Source organism: Schistocerca piceifrons, chromosome X (genome assembly GCF_021461385.2).
Source record: "Schistocerca piceifrons isolate TAMUIC-IGC-003096 chromosome X, iqSchPice1.1, whole genome shotgun sequence".
Classification (NCBI taxonomy): Eukaryota; Metazoa; Arthropoda; class Insecta; order Orthoptera; family Acrididae; genus Schistocerca; species Schistocerca piceifrons.
In genome coordinates, this window is record NC_060149.1 from 764,752,088 (window position 1) to 764,773,192 (window position 21,105).

At 40.5% G+C, this 21,105-nt stretch overlaps 1 protein-coding gene across 8 annotated transcripts in view; it reads right to left on the reverse strand.

The window, feature by feature from the left end:
* The window catches only part of LOC124722596, a 356,119-nt gene that overhangs the window by 210,812 nt on the left and 124,202 nt on the right, over positions 1-21,105 (reverse strand). For 5 of the 8 annotated variants that reach the window (XM_047247735.1, XM_047247731.1, XM_047247732.1 and 2 more), the window contains 3 exons: positions 20,499-20,567; positions 20,008-20,076; positions 2,592-2,672 (listed from right to left, as the gene is read on the reverse strand). In XM_047247735.1, coding sequence (XP_047103691.1) covers positions 2,592-2,672; positions 20,008-20,076; positions 20,499-20,567 — 219 coding nt within the window. The remainder of the gene's footprint in view (positions 1-2,591; positions 2,673-20,007; positions 20,077-20,498; positions 20,568-21,105) is intronic. The other 3 variants (XM_047247733.1, XM_047247737.1, XM_047247734.1) reach the window with 2 other exon arrangements.

Consider the following 21,105-nt stretch of genomic DNA (forward strand, 5'->3'; position numbering starts at 1 on the left):
TTAGCTAATAACTTGCTGTTTTCTGTGAAATGAAATTAAATATAGAATACATAAAACCAATAAAGACAAGAGACAAGCAAGAAAGTACAAATTTCTTCAATCCTTAGCTTGTAGCATTTTTTCTCTCTAATTTTGCTACAGCGTTACATGGCGTGCTTTCCTTTCTGTGAAAGATTGTCAAACGTTTTGCTACAAGAAAAATCGAAATATCATTATCTAATATTCAAAAAGCTGTTAACACAAATAGTACCCAAGACTGGTGTGGTTTCTCGAACTGATTATGTCTATTTTGTCGCTGTCTGCTAGATAAAACAAAATAGGTCTTTCTAATACTGCCTCAATTTTGTAACACGCACCAAATGAACGAGACTGCTTTGGCACAAATGGACATTTTTATAATATAACAGAATTTAATTCCCGAAGTACCAATATCAAATGCTTGTTAGGCCTGCTACAAGAAAAAATCTTTATGTTAGGAAATAGTTTCACATTTCATTCATACACACCAGCTTCTCAAGAATGAGATCTAAAAGTAGTATTAAGAAATTTTTATATAAATTTGGAATCATCTTATCCTTCCTCGTTCTAACAAACAATCTTGTCATCACCAATTCTACAGCTATTCCTGTCATTGTCAAAATTTGTTCACCGATTAACTTCACCAAGCCTGCCAGAATCACAGGTTTAGTTATTCCACGATTATTTTCCGGTTAGGCGTTATTACGAGTTCGTACAACACATTTTCTGCATTACTTACAGAATAGAACTTACGTGGCTGCTAGCCAGGGACTGTATAACTGGTCCTTACTAGTGTAGCAATCTGGCCAAAAATTTTCTGTCATAAATTCGTTTTCTTGGATACACTGAGAAGATAATACGTAATCTTTCTCACCTGTTATTCCTGTCAGTCGTTTATTTCCACTCTGGTAGTCTGAATCTATGGATTTCGCTAGTAATTGTAACAATGCGGATCATTCACAAACCCAATCAACCACATAATCAAACAGTCATTGGCATTCATCCATTCGGCTTTACTCCGCTCAGCTCGTATAGCCCCGTCCCCTTGTGTCTCCAGAAAGTTCATTTCTAGATGTGACAAGGATTCTCCTAACAGAGACATCACGCACACTATACACGCATTCAAAAATAGATTAATGATTTATACCGAAATCAACTTAAAATGTGTTCAAAAACCAACAGGGAAGTGTTTCAAAATCATACGAATAATCGACAGACAAACATGCGCTGAATGCTAGGCGCTTTGTGAAACAAGTGTTTTTTCCTCAAGAATATGAATTTGGCACCCCCTTTTCCCGCTAGCATCTAGCTGCTTGCTGTAACTGATTGCACAGCCAACAGCCACATTCCTGCTCAAACAAGACTCAACTGCACATGCGCATGAGCCCGCTCGTAAAATGCTAAGACAAATCTAATGTAAACAGTTATGACTTCACGTTCATCGGAGGCAACTTGTTGTTATGAAGCTTGTATAGTCTTCCTAAAGCCTTTGACACATTTTGCTGTTGGCAGATGCTTGCATGAGCAGTGTGTGTCGTTGTTGTATATGGCGCATTTCCTTTGCAATTTAAGTTATTTTCATTTTTTTCTTTCGTTTATCTTTTATTGTTGAAGTATTATTCTGCAGTAGCGGGGTACAATAATATCCTTTGTTAGAGTATCGGTTCTCACCAGTCAAAATTACAAAAATGTAACTGAAGACTAAAACAATGAAAAATTCCCAGAATTCTAAAAAATTCCCAGAATTCTAAAAAATTCCCGAGCTTTTCCCAGTTTTCTCCCAGATGAAAAAAATTCCTGGGTTCTTCCCTGATCTCCCGGTTGTCCTGGGTCACACACACACACACACACACACACACACACACACACACAAAAACCAGTATAAATAGCACGCATATATGGAACACATGTGCAATACTCTAGTCTGGAACTCTGCATTACAGTGACTGAAAAACAAAATCTATAAATATTTTTAGACCACACTGAAACTCTTCCCCTAGCTGTGCAAATAGAGATATTTTTGGTTCTACTTACGCCAAGTATTTTCCCAGTGCTATCTGTAGAGTTGTCAAGCATGGGTCACACAGCTATGAATGGCAATGAAAGGTCATAATCAAAATTCTGGAGATTTCATAATTATCAAATTGGATGGGCAAAGAAGAATAATGTTGATAAACACTTCAAATCAGAGAAGCACTCTGTTCACCAGTGGGAAAATACCGCTGATTCTCAAAATAAACCATCATCGGCTGGAAGCTTAAACACAGCCAAAAGAAGGAAACAAGGAGAGACCTTTGTGGGGAGGGGGGTCGAAATTTTTGCAAAAGCAAACATTATAGAGTCAAAAAACTCCCAAATCACCACTTCTTTTTTAGAAAATAAGTAAACTTTGAGGCTTTGCATTTATGTTCATAGCACAACAACCCTTTAAATTTATATAAGTCTAATCATTTACAAACAAACAAAAAGTTTGATGTTAACTTCATCAAAAACAGATGCCACATTTTCTAGTCCATCTCTGCTTGCAAAGTGACAGTTACAGATCACCAAATACTCTCAGGTATAAAACTTACCAGGCCTGTATTTCACATCTTCAGCTTCTTTTGACACACTAACTGATCTTTCACGTGAAAATGGGTGGACATCAGCAACACCTGTAGATTTACAGCAAAATTAGGAACTCCGCAAAATACGTTGAAAGAAGTCTATCTAAATATGGACAGTACATACAGACTTACACAGTAAAATCAACACAAGAAACAAACAGCATAAGGAAAAAACACACACACACACACACACACACACACACACACAAGGAGGAAAAGGACGAGTGATTAAATCTAATGATACTGCGAGGGAACCAAACAAGGAAAGAGGGCACAAATGGATGGCAAGAGAGTGGAATGCTCGAGAGAATAGTTTGAAGGGTGGGAACGAGTGGGGGTTGGATGACACATGCCTAGCCAGGATGGGGAGGTGGGAATTGTGGTGATAGGAGTGAACGGGAAAAACTGGAGATGATACTGCAGTGACATAATACGGAGGAGGGGGGGGGGGGCGCAGTTTCCGGGTATGTAGAGGTGGAAGGGGGGAAGAGGGAGGGGGCAGTAGATGTCTGCATCCGGCATTTATGCTTGCTTGAAATGCTTGCAGCATACAGTTACACAAAAGTCCGGCAGATAGTAATATATTCATTTTGGATGCAGGGAGCACCTGCATTCGACTTCTGTCACACTCATTCAATCACCCCATACTTGAATGGCCGAAATGTCCACTCTTAAGTCTGCATGCAACACTGGAAGCAACTTGAGCTCGTACACAGCATGTGTATTCATCAGATTGTCGGATGTACATTAGGTGACGTAATGGATTCCTGCCTGTAAGACAATTCTCTTTTGCTGAAGCGAAAGTTGAGACAGCAGGAAAGGTGGAAGTACTGGATAACTGGGACGTAGAAGAATTAATTATTAATCCAAAAAGTTTCTACAGTTGGTTGAGAATGACTCGAAACATAACGAGTAAGGGGCATCCACTTAGTACGTCCAGCAGCTTTCAGAAAATGATATCTTCTCATGAGTGTCTGGAAAGTGAGTTAACATTTACTTTAACATTAAGTGACATCAACTGATATAAAATTTGGACATAGTTTTTAAATGTTACAATACATTTTTTCTGTTATTGACATGTTCTAGATGCTGTAAACTGACCATTATTACAAAAGTTGGTGGTTGCTTGGTTTTTCTGAGAAATTTTTAACTGTTTCCAAATTTGCTTTGCTGCATGACAGGGTGGCCCTGCCCTCCAAACCCCACAGTACTCCATTCAACCACAGCTTGCTTCCTCCAAGCATTCATACTCTAATATACCATGTCCAAGCACGGAAAGCTCAAGAATGTATGAGAGAGAAAAATCCCCAACCTGTGGACTTCTGCCAGAGACACTGGCATTGGGACAGGTTGTGCCAGCGAATTCTGTGGGAGGGCGTGCGTGAACTGAGAAAATGGAGTGGGGATACGAGACCGGGAACTGGGGTCAAATGAATTTCATAAATGTAAGTTTTAAGCCTAATAATACCACTGGAGGCAAAGTCACTTTACACGGCTTAAATAACACATCCCCCGAAACTTGTGGCTTGGCTTGTGTGGCTAAATGACATAGATAGCCATAGAGTAGGTTCAACAACATTGGTGGGTAATTGGTGGAGCTTCTTAAAGATGATTAACATCTTTTCAGTAACTGTGGGAACAACAGTCTGGATGGTTCATTTAGCTGGCCTTTTAACATTAGCCAACATAGTCTTGCTACAATGGTCATGCAGCACAGCTGAATGTTAGATGTTCTGTGCGTCTCTGAATATCACATAATAACTAGGATCGAAAAGTTATGTATCAGGGGCTATAGACTAGTATCACTTCCAAGTAATACTATCATGGAAAATGTACGAGTTGCAATGTATGTAAAAGTTGGACACGAAGTCAACAATCACTGAAACAAATAGTTTTTTGTTGATCACAATCTAAACGCATGTGCTTACGAGTTCCTGCTGCAGAATACTTCTCTGACACTTTTAACAGCCTACAGATCTCCTCTATGGGAAATTTCAGTTATTTATGAGAAATCTAGATGCATTATTGAGCTACCTGTCAGATAAGAACAGTTAGCAGTTTGGGTAGATTTCAAAGTAGATTTTTAAAAAGATAGGGACAGGAAAAATGACCTATCATCAATATTTGGGCGTTTCAATTTAATTTCTGTAGTCAATTTTTCAACTCATATGCAGCATGATAGTAGGACACTGATTGATAACATTTTTGTATACAGTTTTCAGGCTGAAATAATTAATGTTTACCCAATTGTTAATGCTCTACCTCATGATGCACAATTAATGTAAATAAACAATATTGTACTTCACCACTCTGAGGCAGGTTCATACAATTATTAATGAGAATAGGATACATTGTTTTAAAAGAGGTGACATGAGATGATGAATATATAGAAAGAGATGTTACTGTCAAATTCAATTTACATATGCAATATGCATCACTGGAACAGGGAATTTTTCCCACACAGGGTAAAATACGCAGCTGTTAAACCTCTTCATAAGAAAGGCAACAAGACAGACTTAAAGAATTATTGTTTAATTTCCTTACTGACAGATATTTCCAAAATATTCAAAAAAGTAATGTATTCAAGAGTAGTCTCACACTTGAGTAGAAACAGTTTACTTAGCATATCACAGTTTGGATTCAAGAAGAGTTGCTAAAATGAGAATGCTATTTACACCTTCACTCATGAAATAGTAAAAGTCTCAAGTAATAAAATATTGCCAGTTGGCATTTTCTGTGAACTTTCCATGACATTTGATTGTGTAAATCATGTTACTCTCTTACAAAAACTCAAGTTTTATAGAACTGATGAGCATACACACAACTAGATTGAATCATACATAGAAAACAAAATGCAAAAAGTGTGCTGAATGATTCAAACATGTTGGAAGGGTAGAAAGTTTGAGCGACCGGGGAGAGATCACAATGGGAGTCCCACAAACTTCAATTTTGGGTCCACTCCTATTCCTCATATATGTGAATAATCTTCCACTTAACACCCAACAAACGGAATTGGTACTTTTTGCAGACAATACTAGTGTTATAATAATTCCCATCAGATAGAAAGCAACAGTAGAAATTGTAAGTGACATTTTCCAAATAATTATAAGTGATTCTCAGAAAATGGAATCTTCCTAAATTTTGAGAAAAACACACTATATTCAGTTTTGTTACAACATACAGAGTCATACCAACAATTGATGTAGCACCTGAGCAGAAGTCAGCGAATAGGGTAGAATGCTCCCATTTTCTGGGCGTATATTGATGAAAACTTTAACTGAAAGAAGTGTATTACTGAGCTTCTCAAACAATTAAATTCAGTTACTTTTTCTCTTCACACAATTGTCAAATGTCGAAACAAATTAATTAATTTCCTGACATATTTTGCATATTCCCATTCAATGTCTTATGGAATAATTTTCTGGGTAACTCAGCACTTAGAAACAAAGTACCGATTGCACAAAAATGAGCAATAAGAATAATGTGTGGTGTTCCCACACCAATGTCATGTAGGTACCACTTCAAAGAACTAGGTATTTTTAACTGTGCCATCCAATACATATACATTCACTAATGAGATTCATCATAAATAATCCATCACAATTTAATAAGAACAGTGATGTACATACAGACAACACTGGAGGCAAAAATGATCTTTATTTCCCATTACTCAAGATGTCAGTGGTTCAGAAAGGAGGTCAACATTAAGCAACAAAAATTTATTATCATTTGTCCAATACCATAAAATGTCTGACAGGTAGCAAAGCAAGTTTCAAATCTAACCCAAAATAATCTCTCCTGGGGAACTCCTCATGTTCCACTGACAAATGTCTACACAAAAACTTAAAATAGATTTTGTGTGGTCCAGCCTTAAAAAACAACAAATTGAGAAAAATGCACAAATGAGGAAAACAAAACCATGTGTATGTGGCATATATGATTAAAAATCTTAATGTTCAGCAATAAATTGTTTAAAATCTGTGCAAGTGAAGGAAATTAAACATGCAATACATTGTTTATACAATAATTTGTGGTAATAAATTTCATCAGCTCTTAAAAAATCATAGATATGTAACAGCAAATCAAAACTCGTCACGAAATTAACGCTGTTATCTGGGTACAAGGTAATCAAGCTATTTTTTGACATGCTACGAGAACAAATTACACATAAAAATGCATGTTTTTGAGAGATATTTCCTTGGTCCTTACCCAGAAAAAAAATAAAAATTGATCAACATTGGTAATTAAACCGAAAACTGTGAAGTACAGTGAAAGGCGTCAGACTGTAACATGTGGGGGTGTGCATTTTCCTACTGTAGCCAATGGCAGTGCAGCATACTCTGGTAATATATGAGTGCAGTGACCTCTAGTGTATTGATTGTAAACTTTTCCTTATTCAATGTGCCACTCCATCTCTATCTTGTTATCCCCACTGATAATGGTGCCCCAAGCAGGCACCAAATGTTACTTCTGAACACGATGTCGCATGAGTGCATCATTGATTTGTAACATAGTTATTATAATCAGGAATGTACGTGGTGCCATAACAATCGATAGTAACTACAAAATTACACCACATCTGTGATTATTTAGTTTTGTAAGGACCCTGGGATATCAGAAATGGTGCATTACAGGACGGTTTATATACCATTCTCTTGTAACATACAGACATTTATTGAATAATGCCATTTTCCTTTAACAACACCGAATTGCCAGTAACCACCAGAAGACCTGACCTTTTACAGAAAGACCCTGTATACCTACCCAACGAAGTACAGTTTTGTTCACTACATTTTCAGCCAAATCGGTGGAAAGACGGATACTTATATGGAATGTAATACTCACATTATTTGACATATCAAATAAGCCACCAGAACTGTAGCTTAAGGGGAAACCTAACAAACATGATGATAAATTGTCAAAAGTCATAAAACTGTTTCCCAACACAGGAGGAACCAATCCCACAATTGTTGCTAAACCTGAGCCACAACTTGTGAAAATCTTTAACACGTTCACTTTTGAAGCAAAAGTAATTACATATACAAAAACACTCACGTATTAAAAAGTCAAGTTAGGTGTAAGAACGGGAGAACTCCATAAAAAATTTTCAAGAATCAAGGAAAGTGCCTATGACAATAACAACAGACAACAACAGAAATATATGCTTCCCATGCATGAAATGTGTTTACATTCTTTTGTTTTCAGTGGAATAACCTGCCAGTATACACGCACATACTCAAAAGTATTTCCTCATGAACGAGTGGCAACTTATGTCATTGTGTCAGCGGATTCGGCTATTTTTAGATGTATTTCATAATAATTTGTGTCTCTTGGTGACTTACTAATGCATAGAATACAAAAATGTAACTACTCCATTAATGAAGTAGAAAATAATTAGAAACAACCATTATCCTAACGATACATGTGACTGACTGCTTTCTCACCGCCTGGAGCGCTAGTATCACTGTAACTGTCAAACGGTGGTGGTGGTGGTTAGTGTTTAACGTCTCGTCGACAACGAGGTCATTAGAGACGGAGCGCAAGCTCGGGTTAGGGAAGGATTGGGAAGGAAATCGGCCGTGCCCTTTCAAAGGAACCATCCCGGCATTTGCCTGAAACGATTTAGGAAAATCACGGAAAACCTAAATCAGGATGGCCGGAGACGGGATTGAACCGTCGTCCTCCCGAATGCGAGTCCAGTGTGCTAACCACTGTGTCAAACGGTAACAACTTTCACATCAGAGAATGTCGTGACCATCTACTATTTGTGTCTAGGTACAGCAAATCTCGTTGCTGATCAGTTGTGCTCGGCTGACTTCAGGTTTTATGGATCAGCAGCTCGTAGAACTTCGTGATGGTAGATAGTCAAGGCTTAAGTGGCCTTTAGGACAAGGAGCTTTTGATTCATTCCATGTGAAATTCAAAATTCTATGTTAATTACTGAAGTTTATAATCTCATGTACAATGTCACAGTCTTTGCACCAAAATGTATCGAAGTTCCTAGGCTGCTTATGCAGTTTTTAGGACCTACAGTTTACAGTAATGAAGGACTTAACAAAATTTTCTCAACAGTATACCCCATAACTAGAAGCAAATGAAAGTTTTCTCCAAACTACAAGCAGTTTTTCACAAGGAAAGTGTTCCAGTTCTTATTACCTTTACTAAAACTGTAAGTTTCAGATTACAGACTACATAAATAGATTGGTCTGAATCCTATGTTTATCACTGATGGTTGCACAAATGTCATGGACACATGTTTCTTTCATTAACCTGGAGCTGAATTTGACCTTTAAGTAACTTCTCTCGAGAAGTTAGTATACAACTACAGCAGTTTACAAGTAGCTTTGTATTTTTATGTAAAATTCCTTTCTGTAGATTGAATCTGCCAATAACACAAAGCCTTGTAATTATATTTCAAAACCCTGGAGGTGCAGAAGTATTTACTGGTGTATTGCACTGGAGTGAAGAATCAAATTCAGTGGACAGTCTTTGCGATGCAAGCTAGTTAGGTTAATGAGTCTATTACTATAGGATGGTCTATACATCATGGTCGCCACAAGTTTCCCCAAGTGAAACTCCTTGATATTTCCCTAATTTCCTGACAAGTTTTAGCATTTTTCCCTGACAGATTTTGAGATCAAGGGTAACTAACAGCGTAAGTTAACAAAAATATATAAGGACTTCTGTATTTCCAAAGGCGTGCGCAAAAATCTTAAGTACTAACATTGCAACATCTTTTGTAATGAACTATTTTCAGATGGAGAAAGCAAGGGAAATGGTATATCTGTTTCATTAAGACCACTGATATTATTTTATTTCAATACAGCGAAACTCACTTGGTGACAAAAATACGCATTTCGTTGGAGCCGCAAGACAGATTTAAAATACCTTCACTAGTTTCAGAAATAACCTTGGAAAAAAGTAGGCCTCTTGAAAGAAGCGTATAAGACAGGGAACAGTTGTCTAAACAAACACTATAGGTGACTGCCAGTAAAATGTTGATTCTACTATGTTCGTTATTACCCACTGTGTTATGTCTATTATTTTACAGATATTGTATGGTTTTTCTTTCAAGAAATACACGAGTACATAGCATGCAAACTACCAGCAACTGGCACAATTTTCTTCTTCTTATTTTCCATACTTTCTAATATATAAAGTACTTCTGAAGTGTCAGAATGTACTAGAATAAATAGAATGTCTATGAAATGCCACTCTGTACAATGTACTTGTGGTGAGACAGTCGCAATTCCTGAAATCCATCGCCCGTGGCCTCTGGCCTGTCCAGGAGCACTGCAGTCCTTAGTCCAGGAAACCACAAAAATCCGATGCATTATGCGACATATGGACAGACCCGGACTGCGGGCAGATCGGTGAGACTAGATTCGATGGGCAGGGCCTGCACGTTAGTGGGAACCGAATGGCTTCAGATCAGCACGCCCGATCCTTTATAGAGATATCTGTAGAAATGACCTGCAGTTTTGGGCTATTATGGAAGTCCACTCATGCCACAGACACCATGTTAATGAAATGAGACCATGGTGATCACTCCATGCAACAGGTAAGTTGCGCAAATACTCTGAGAATCAGTAGGAATAAAAATAAGTAGCTGCTCACCGTAAAGATGATCGCTGAGCCGCAGACAGGCACATAGAAAAGACAATCACTCTCTAACAACTAAATTTTTGGTTATTGCCTTTGTCAGAAAACAACAGCACACACATATTCATACAATCACTCAGACACACCTTGTACACACATGACCGCCATCTCTGGCCGCTGCGTCAACCGTCTCTGAGAATCATGTCCAAACAAACCACTCCTCATGCCTCCCTGCCTCTCATCAGCAGCTGCTAGGCTAGCGGCAAGAAGTGGTGGCAGCAGTGACTGCAAGCTGAGGGGAATGGCAGAAAGGGGAGAAGTAGTAAGAATGAGGGAGTAGGGAAGTTATGCGCGTACTAAGTTGCGCCCAACCAGTGACGATGCATGATATCTCAGTAAACAAACCATTATATCTACTGAGACAAAAACGAGATTTTTCTGCCCCCCCCCCCCCCCCCCGATATTTCCCCAATTACCCTGACATATTTGAAATTCCGATTTCTAGAACTTGTGGCAATCCTGTACATAGCTTTCTTAGAGTACGAAACATTTTAACATTTTGAAAATTGGGTGAACTGTCTTCATAGTGCCCTCAGTAGTAGTGACCTAGGAAACTTTCTTGGTAAAGACGTTTCGCATAAATTGCTAGTAAGTTGCAAATTTTGTTGCAGAAATTCATGATTATTGATTATGAAGATTACTTTAGTACTGTACATCATTGTGAGCTTTTGAATAAAACTGCCATGGCATCTGATAGCCATTAGTGTTTTTGCTGATAAATAAAAAGGAAAGAAAATTTTCATTGTTAATGACGACATGTTTCTTTGAGACAGGTTTTTAACTTATAAATGTCTCAGAAATGAGATGTTAAACTGCACATGCAGCAAATGAGACATTTAAGACATTCTGTATCAGATTGTTCAAATACATATACAGTATTTTTATTTCATCAGTTCCGATTTTGATGTAATTTGGTATAAATTACACATATATTTGGTATGAGAGGAGAAGAACGTCATGGCAACATTGTTCTTTCCATAATTTTCTGCATTAGCGAGTTTCAAATTCATTGGGAAAATTTTGATTATCACCCCTGAATCTTGGACAACTAGCTGATATATGGTTTTATTAATGCCATATGTTGCAGTGCACAGACTGGAACTATATTTTTCCATTTTTCACATGAGAGTTGTCTTACCATAAACAAACAACAATAACCAAAACAACCCAGCAGTACAGACTACTGTTTGCAAACTTTCACTGTCTGCCACCAGAAAGCGCTACGAGCTGCAGACCCAAAGTCAGCCGAGTGCAATTGATTGGCTCACCCAATTGGCACCAAGATTTTCTGTCCCTAGACAGACACATATTTATTAGATTGTGACTGCGCTGAGGAGTCAAAGTGGACCATTCTGTAGTATTACCAATGTGCATTGTTTACATGTCAAACTTGTCACTTGCTCTAGTGTAAAAACAGCAGGTTTCGTGAAAGCATGTGTATACACACAGGTTTTCCTTCACAACAGGTACTTATTTATAACAATTAATATGAAATAATGTTAAGTCTGCAGTGATTTTAGTGTTTCTCTGTCCCAGAAATCTGTTACATTTATAAGAATCTGTCTGCCATCACAACACATTAAACACCATTCAGGACTGCAATGGATACGAAAAATTGAAGGGGGAACACTGCTATCAGCTGCAGCTGGACATTAAGCAGAATCAGTGGCAATGAATCAAAATGTGTGCCGAATTGGGATTCAAACCCGGGATCTCCTGGTTACTAGGCAGGTGCGGTAACCAGTGTGCCATACAGGACACAGCGTTATCGCAACTGCACAAACTATCACAGTACACCTCACGGCCGATCTACACTCCCAACGAGCGCTACCTATCCGCAGCCATGTCCATTACACTCCTGATCGCTACTTAGAGATTCCCACAGGAGGTCGGACGTATTTGTGGAATCGTACTGAGATAGTCCGTGCAGTTGCGATATGCTGTGTCCCGAATGGTGCAGTGGTTACCATGCATGCCTTGTAAGCAGGAGATCCCAAGTTAAAATCCCAGTCTGGTACACATTTTTGCTCATCGCTCCTGATTCTGCTTAGTATCCCGCTGCAGCTGATAGCAGTGTTTTCCCTTCAATTTGCATTTAGTGTTTCACAGTTGTGGGATCTGTGTGGTGTCTGTTCTTTCAAAGGAACAGACATCATGCATTCAAATAATATACGAAAAATCCATTGCACATATGTTTACTGAACACGTCTTTTTTAATTGTGATTCCACACATAGCAAATGGAGAAGCCTATGTCGGTTGCAGTTGTTAGAGGCATGATACATTCCAGATTCTGTCGACAGGCTCTGAGCAGATCTACTGTAAGTAAAATTAATATACAGTAGTAAAGGGCGTACAAGGTATAACTATACAAACTGAACATAAGTGGAAGCCGTGGTCACTCAGTTCTCTACACACCGGTCACATTAGCTGTACACTGGAACATGGCACCAAGAAAGTTTGTTGTTTATCACTGTATATGCTAGAAGCCACTGGATTAGTGTTATGTCTGGCTGCAAGTGGAAAACAAACATGCAAGATGTTACAAACATCTGAGATCTTACCATCTGGCAATTTTCACCATATTCCAGTGTTTTCAGTTTATTTCACTATGTAGGCTATAAATTTTTGTTATTTATGAGGCGGACATAAAATAAAAGAACTCTCAAAACTATGTGTTTTAAGGTATAATTTGAGGCCGTAGTGTGTTGGGGAATAGCTCAATAACCGCTTACATCATTAGCAAAAGTTACAGTCTTTTAAATTACATACCCTACAGTATTACTAGTGGCAAAACCCACTGCTTTTCCTAATATGTCTATTATACAACATAAAAATTTGAAATTTCTTTCTCATTTGTTTATGGATTTGCGATTTGGTTATTTCAGTTGATGTTATGAGTGTTGGTAAAATTGCTATTTAGGAGGAGAGGAATGAAATTCTCACACCGACTTTGATTTATACCTTCTGTGCCTGTTTATACTTTATAATACAATATTTTATGAATTTCAAATGTTTCATAGGCTTTGGTCTGTAAACTTATTACGTGTTAGGGTGGTGGCTGCGCTGGCTGTTGGATAACATAGCAAGTCGCCAGCCAATAAGAGCTCACTAGCTGTAAATGGCCATTTCCTTAATTCTGACCAAGCACACTCTTTGAGACTCAGTGTTTGAATTTCAAAGGTGGACAATCAATCTTGTTGCTGATTACAGTACATCACAAATACATTCAAAAAATGAGACCAAGTTATAAGTGATGCAAGAAAAGGTGGCGGCTGGGCATCTTTGTCACATATTGGCTCAGTCTGGAATACTTCACGTCGACTTTACTGTTTTTGCTTTGCTGCCACAACCTAGCAGTAATGGTTGTGCTGGCAACATCAATCGTGGATTACGTCAGCATTTCCTCTCTCACATCTACTCTCTCCGCAATGACCTAAAATATTCCCATAACTCAGCAACCACCCATGGTGTGAATAGCTGTTCTATTGATTTATGGAACAAGTAACTAACCAACTAACTGCATAGGAGAACGGCAGCTGATTTTAGTCCCTGGGGACATGCAGTTCTACTGTATGGTCTAAACATCATGGCAATGCCTTCGGTAAAATATTCCTGAGGTAAAATAGTCACTCCTTTCAAATCTCCAGGCATGAAACAGAATGATATCATAATCATAAAAATAACAAATCTGTCACTGTGGATTGAAGCATGTAAATGGGGAAGTTGTCAGTGACCTCACAAATATTAACAGAATTGAATATGGATAAGAGTGCTACAAACTTTGGCACACTCACTCACTCCAGCACTCGTGTTGATCCACACAAGCACTTCATATCACATGCCGTAAAACAAAGGAGAAATAGCGGCAGATACTACACCTGGGAAGAAAACAGAAGGGAAAAAAAGACAGCAGATCTAAAACAATGGCACAGGGATATGTGACTGGCTAACAATTTACAAAAAACATAGGTGAGCCATTCACCCTCATTAAGAACATCTCCCTAAAATTACTGGAAACAAGTTGGAGAAATTACAAACCCTTAAAAGCCTCACTACATTTGTTTGAATGTCACTTAAAGTAGAGGGCAGATCTGCAGCAAATCTGCTGCTGCCCTTTGGTCCAAAAATAAAAGAGTGTATTAAAATGTGGCCGACAGTGGTCTGTACGCCACAAGCACCACACATTAGACGGTCGTCATGCCGGATCAAAACGTCATGTATAGGAGGACTGTGGCTTATGTGAAGATGACTAAGGAGGACTGCATCCTGTCTTTGTAGCTGAAAGGAGGTATGCCATGGCCACATAGTGGGCTTTACTGTATGCAGCTTATTATCTGTCACTTTCAGCCACTCCTCCTCCCATCAACACATGACTCTGTATTGCAACAGCAAGACGATAGTATGCAGGGGGAAGGCACACTTAAATAGGAGGAGGAGGACCACAACATGCCTTCTTGGCTGCTACCTCTGCCCTTTCTTTCCCCGCAATACCCATGTGCCACAGTACCCAACAGAAAGAAACCTTCCCTGGCTGAAGAGAGCATCCTGGATATTCAGGACTGCTTTATCTGCTGGGTAAAAGCATTGTAGAGAGTGAAGACCACTCAGAGAATCAGAACAGACAAGGAATTTAGCACCTGAAGCACATGCCTTCTGCTCCAGTGCCTGGAAGATCGCATATAATTTGCGTCAAAAACGGTAAAGTCTCAAGGCAGTCGGCCCTTGAGCACGCGATCAGAGAAAACAACCAAATTTAAAATTACTCTGGACCTCTGGTGTAACCGTGGTGGCAGGCAGTTAAAATCCCAGAATGGTGGTGTGTGTGTTCCACACCAAGTGACTCCAGCACACACTGCACACAGATCCCAAATGGCATTGTTGCTCGTGGACACTGGAGAAAAGGCATTCCAGAGGTGGATGAACAACAGTATGGTATGCAGGTGAAGTCATAACTGCAAGAAACTTACAAGAGTGATGCACCATGATAAACTTCCATCGACGAAGAGTGGCAGTTCCCCAGCCTCAGCATAGGGGCCTGTAGGCACCTGTGGCCAGTCTAATCCCCTCATGATGGATAGTGTCAATAATCTTCTTATAAGAAGGCCTTACTGACCAATAAACTGCACACATCCATAGTCTAGCCATGAATGCACAAAAGCCCTATAACACTGGAGCAGAAGTGCCCTCTGCTCCCCAAGACCTGTGGCTAAAGCACTTTATAATATTCTGGATTCTGGCTTTCAGCTCTCTCAGGTGCGGTAACCACAACAATTTGGAGTAAAAAATAAGGTCCAGAAACCTCAATGAGAGTTTAAAATTTAGAATGGTGTCCCTCATCTGCAAGTCAGGTTAATTAAAAATACAACGAGGATTATTAAAATGCACACACACACACACACACACACACACACACACACACACACACACACACACACGTGTGCGCGCTCTTATCTGAAAACCCACCTTTCCAGCCCACTCTAACTTCTGCACTGTAAGTTGCAACTGACTGGTCACTGTTGCAAAAGTGGAGGTGATACAGATAAAGGTAAAGGTAAAATCATATGCAAACAAGTATCTGTATACAGGACTTCTTATCACAGAAGCGATACTGTTTATGGCTGTGGAAAAGAGGACAACGTCCAAGACACTACCCTGAGGAACACTATTCTGGTGCTCAAAATGATCCAACAGCACGTCACCAACTCGAGACCTAGAAGAGTGCTTACACAGGAAGGACCATATGAAAATGGGGAGGTGGCCATGAGAGCCCCACTGATGGAGTCGCACGAGAATATTGTGTCTCCAAGTAGTGTCATACATCTTACTGATATCAAAGAATATGTTACGACAGTGCTGTTTATGTAGGAAAACAGCCACCTCTAGTAGGGTCAGATTGTTGACAATGGACCGAAATCACCGGACTCGACACGATGGTTCACCATTTGCTCCATTCCTACACAGCTCATTAAGATGAAGATCCGGTAACTACTGGGACATATGCAGTGCTCTCCTGGTTTGAGGAGAGGTATCAGAATTGCCTCTCTCCAAAAGTTGGGAAAGTTGCTTGTCTGCCATATAAAATCAAAACATTCCAGGAGGATTTCCTGTGAAGCTGCTGGCAAATGTTAAAGCACACAGTACCGGATTTGGTTGTGACCAGGTGCAGAATCAATAGTCTCAGACAGTGCTGATTCCAGCTCCCACATGGAGAAAGGGCAGTTGTAAGACTCAGAATTGTGGTAGCTGAAGTTCAACTTGCACTTCTCTGCAGTCGCATGGTTGGGGCAAAACACTGGATCTTGGCTGGCACAGACAGTAATCACTGCAAAATGCTCTGCCATCATCTGAGCGATGTCTCCGGGCGTTGATTGGAGACGCACCTATTTCAGCACTGCTGCTATCAGTGAAGAAGGGGGATGGTTGATGGACTCCAGGAATGCTTGCCATGGCCTTTTCTTGGTCTCCTTAATGACACATGGAGCCTCGGCTCTCGCAACCCAAAAGGCTGTGAAGTTGTCTGTTGTTGCTCTCCTTAATGATGCATCGAGCCTTGGCTCTCACAACGTGAAAGGCTGTGAGGTTGTCTGCTGTTGGGGTGTACTTAAACTGTCGAAGAGCCGCAAGCCTGTTCCAGATTGCTGAGCAGTGCTCACTAGTCCATCAAGGAACAGGTTGCCTCCTAAGATGACCTGAGGACTATGGGATGGATAAGTCAGTATCATGATACATCACACTGTGATGTGGTCCACCTGTTTCTGGACACTGTTGCAGTGTTCAAACATAGCTAGCTTTTGGAACAATAGCCAGATAGTCCTGCTGACGATCCATTTTGGTGGCTTCTGTGCAGGTAATGTTCCAGCCACTAGATGAATGCAGAGTGGGAAGTGTTCACTGAAATGAAGGTTGTCAATGACTTCCCACTGAACAGAGTCCACTAGGGCTGGAGAATTTAGAGAAAAATCAATAGCCGAAAAAGACCCAGTAGCAGCACAGAAATGAGTGGGAGTACCCGAGTTGAGGACACACAGCTCGTGAGACATCATGAGGCTCTTCAAAACATAACCCTGAAGGCAAATAGAGGTTGAGCCCCACAAGAAATGATGGGCATTGAAATCTTCCAGTAGAAGAAATTGTCGGGAGAGTTATTCCATACAATCTATGAGAGCCTCAGAGTCTACTGTATCTTGTGGGCATAAAGTGAGCAAACAGTCATCCTCCGATACATGTGGATTTCAGCTGCAACTACTTGTAGGTCAGTAGCCAGTGGGAGATTAGAGGTCTGACGCGCATGATTGACAAACAAAGTGACCCCTCCCTTCTGCCTTCCCCCAGTCAGGTTGTGCTTGTGGTAAGAGGGTATACACCTGTAGTACAGGGCCATCAGAAGTTTTAGAATGCATTTCCTGCATACACAAGCACACAGGGCATTCCTGTACCAGGAGTTTCAGTTCCTCCAGATCTGTCCTGAACCCATTAGTGTTCTGCTGTAGGATGGGTGCATCTATCATGGGTGTAGCACAATCATCCAAGAATTTTTGTCAAGGAGGGGAGCCCGCAACAGTTGGATGCTCAGCCTTGAGGCAAGATGATCGCCCTAGACTGCCATGATGGTCCATCACCTCTGAAGAAGAGTCGAGAGAGACATCAGAGAGGATGATGTCACATCATTGGACTATGTATTTCCCATCTCAGTGAGTGGGTGCTTCTTCACCTTCAACTTTGACTTCTTTGTCTGAGGAGGATTCGGAGCCACAATTGTGGTAATGGTAGTGGCAGTGCTGGACGATCGGCCAGACAATCTTTGGAGGAGCAAGGACCCATGCAATGTCGGCAACCATAGCCTTTTCTGATGTTCTTGGGGGAGGGACAGACTTCAATATAACTGCAGCAGCACTAGTGAATTGACAAATGCAGGTACTAGTACTGCCAGTAGTAACATCAATTCATGTAACAGTATTGGCTTTCTGCACTGGCTGTTTAAGAACTCAAGCAAACAAGGTAGTGACTGTTTGGGGCAACATGGCCTTGTACATCTCTTTGGCCTGACCATAGTAGATGCACTTCATAGTCTTAAGCTTTTGTATCTTTTGTTCTTCAAGATACATGCTGCAGTCACAACTCCAGCCAGGCTGAATCCCAGTGCAATTCACAGACTTCAAAGGAGGTGAACAAGTGACTTCTTCATGGGCAACCTTACCAAATTTGTCACAATTGATATCTCCATGACACTCAAGAGTAGTATCACAACACCACTGGTATTTAAAAGAGCGCATTGAGTTTGGGACACAAGGCCTCACGCTTAGGTAAACAAAACCTGCCTTAATGTGCTCAAGAAGTTTCGTGCTATTGAATGTCACGATAAAGGAGATGGATTTCAGAAGATCCCCCTCCACCCTCTTCACAAAGTTTTGCACGCATGTCAATTATACCTTCTGGAGCCCACTCATCATTCAGTTCCTCCTTGAGAACGTCCACCAGATCACTGCATGTCCTGACACGTTTGCTGTAATTCAAGATGGTGTGTATCTCAGTTTAAATAGCATGTTCCCGAAGGCATTGAGCTTTCTCCAGGATCTTAACTTGTTGGGAACTAGAAGTTTCTACCAGCAGTGACCAATAACACAATTGCTTGACTAATTTTAAAGTGCTAGTAATGCCTTCTAAGCCTTTATGAATATAGAAAGGCAAAACTTCCTTGAAGCTATCCTCTTTCCTTTCCAGTATTAAAGACATTCTGATTACCAGCATCCATTCTGTTACTACAGACAAAATTTTTGGAAGGAACTCCTGAGCAAGGAGGACTGGCTACACGAGCCCCCTCATTTTATTGGATGTTAGTACCTACCAGCGGCCCACCCTTTCCACTGGGAGGAGGACAGAATTTTGAAGGTTCTATCGAGCAGCTAGGGAAAGAAAAGTCTATCTGGATAGAGCCGTGTGTGTCTAGGTAGGCCTTATGTAACTCCAGGTTCCCCAGAGGTTGCCCATTAATGACTGTTTCACATCAACAGCCATGCATCTCATCAGCATGCAGCACGTCTTGAGACTGGAGGTTTTTTATAGAGGTTTTGGCCATCCTCACAATCTGGACGGTCAAGCTAAGATCCCCATTCCCTGTCACACACAATGTTCCACCGTCACACCACATGGTGGTCACTGAAGCATGCCCAGAGCTTACGGTGAAAAGAGGACTGGCGGTACTTACCATTCCCCAGGGTGGCCAAGCCTGTATCCAGCAAATGAATGCTGGGCCCTTGAGGACGAAGGTTTATATAGTAGAAATTGGTGAAGTGCAGCAGCAGGAAGGACAGGTTTCTGGTTATGTGAGTACTGGGATCTCAAAACAAAACCAGATACATGTAATGCAGGAGTAGGCCTCACAATGAACAAGAAAACATGAATCCAGATAAACTACCATGAAGCACACAGTAAATTCGTTGCCACTGCCAAGATTGACACAAAACCAAGACCAATGACAGAAAAAATATATATGCCTACCAACTAAAAATGTATCCGAGAGATTGAAAGAGTATATGATGAAAAACGAGATTTTATTCAGTCTGCTAAGAGAAATGCGATGGCTTGACTACTACAATCTTAATAATGAAATTGTAGAAATCATGACTGGGTTGATAAACAATAGACGCAAGTAGCAACTACCCAGTCCACTTGCAAAGTGATAGTTACAAACCATTAAATAATATCAGGTACACAACTTACTTTGTGTCAGATTTTCAATCTCTTTCGGCACACTTTTTTCACGTGATGATGGGTTGTCATCTGCAGCACCTGTGGATTTGTAGCGAACTTAGAAACTCTGCAAAAAACTGTTGAAAGCAGTCTATCTAAATACAATACAAACATACACTTACATATTAAAAACAATACAATAAACCAACAGTAGAAAGTTGGAACACACACACATACTACATGGGAAAAGGAATGGAGAAGAATCTAGTAATATAGTGAAGGAAGGGGCTGAAAGAGAGTCCCAATATAGACTGCATGAGGGAGGAATGCATACCAGCAATAGTGAGGGATGGGAATAAGTAGGGCTGGGCGGATACACGCCTGGGGGGAGGGGGAGGGGGGGGGGAATGACTGCAGAATTATGACTAGGTCAACAAACAATAGATGTAATTAGCAACTACCCAGTCGGCTTGCAAAGCCATAGTTACAGACCATCAAATAACTTCAGGTACACAACTTACTTTGTGTCAGATTTTCAATCTCTTTTGACACACTTTTTTCACGCAAAGATGGCTGGACATCTGCGGCACCTGTGGATTTGTAACACACTTAGAAACTCTGCAAAAAAACTATTGAAAGCAATCTATCTAAAGACAATACAAACATACACTTACATATTGAAAAGAACATAATAAACCAACAGTAGAAGGTTGGAACAAAACCATACTACACATGGGAAAGGAATGGAGAAGGCTCTAATGATATAGTGAAGGAAGGGGCTGGAAAAGAGTCCCAATATGGACAGCACGAGGGAGGAAAACATACCAGCAATGATAAGGGATGGGAATAAGTAGGGCTGGAAGGATACATGCCTACCGTGCGTGCGCGCGCGCACTCTCACTCACACACACACACACACACACACACACACACACACACACACACACAGAGAGAGAGAGAGAGAGAGAGACAGATTAGGGGCGGGGGGGGGGGGGGGGGGATTGTGGAGATAGGAGTGAGTGGGGAAACACTTGGAGGTGTGTGTGTTGGGGGGGGGGGGGGGGGGGGGGGGAAATAAGCCAGGTAAGTGTCAGCCAATTCCAGGGAACCTGGTGTAGGGTAGAATGG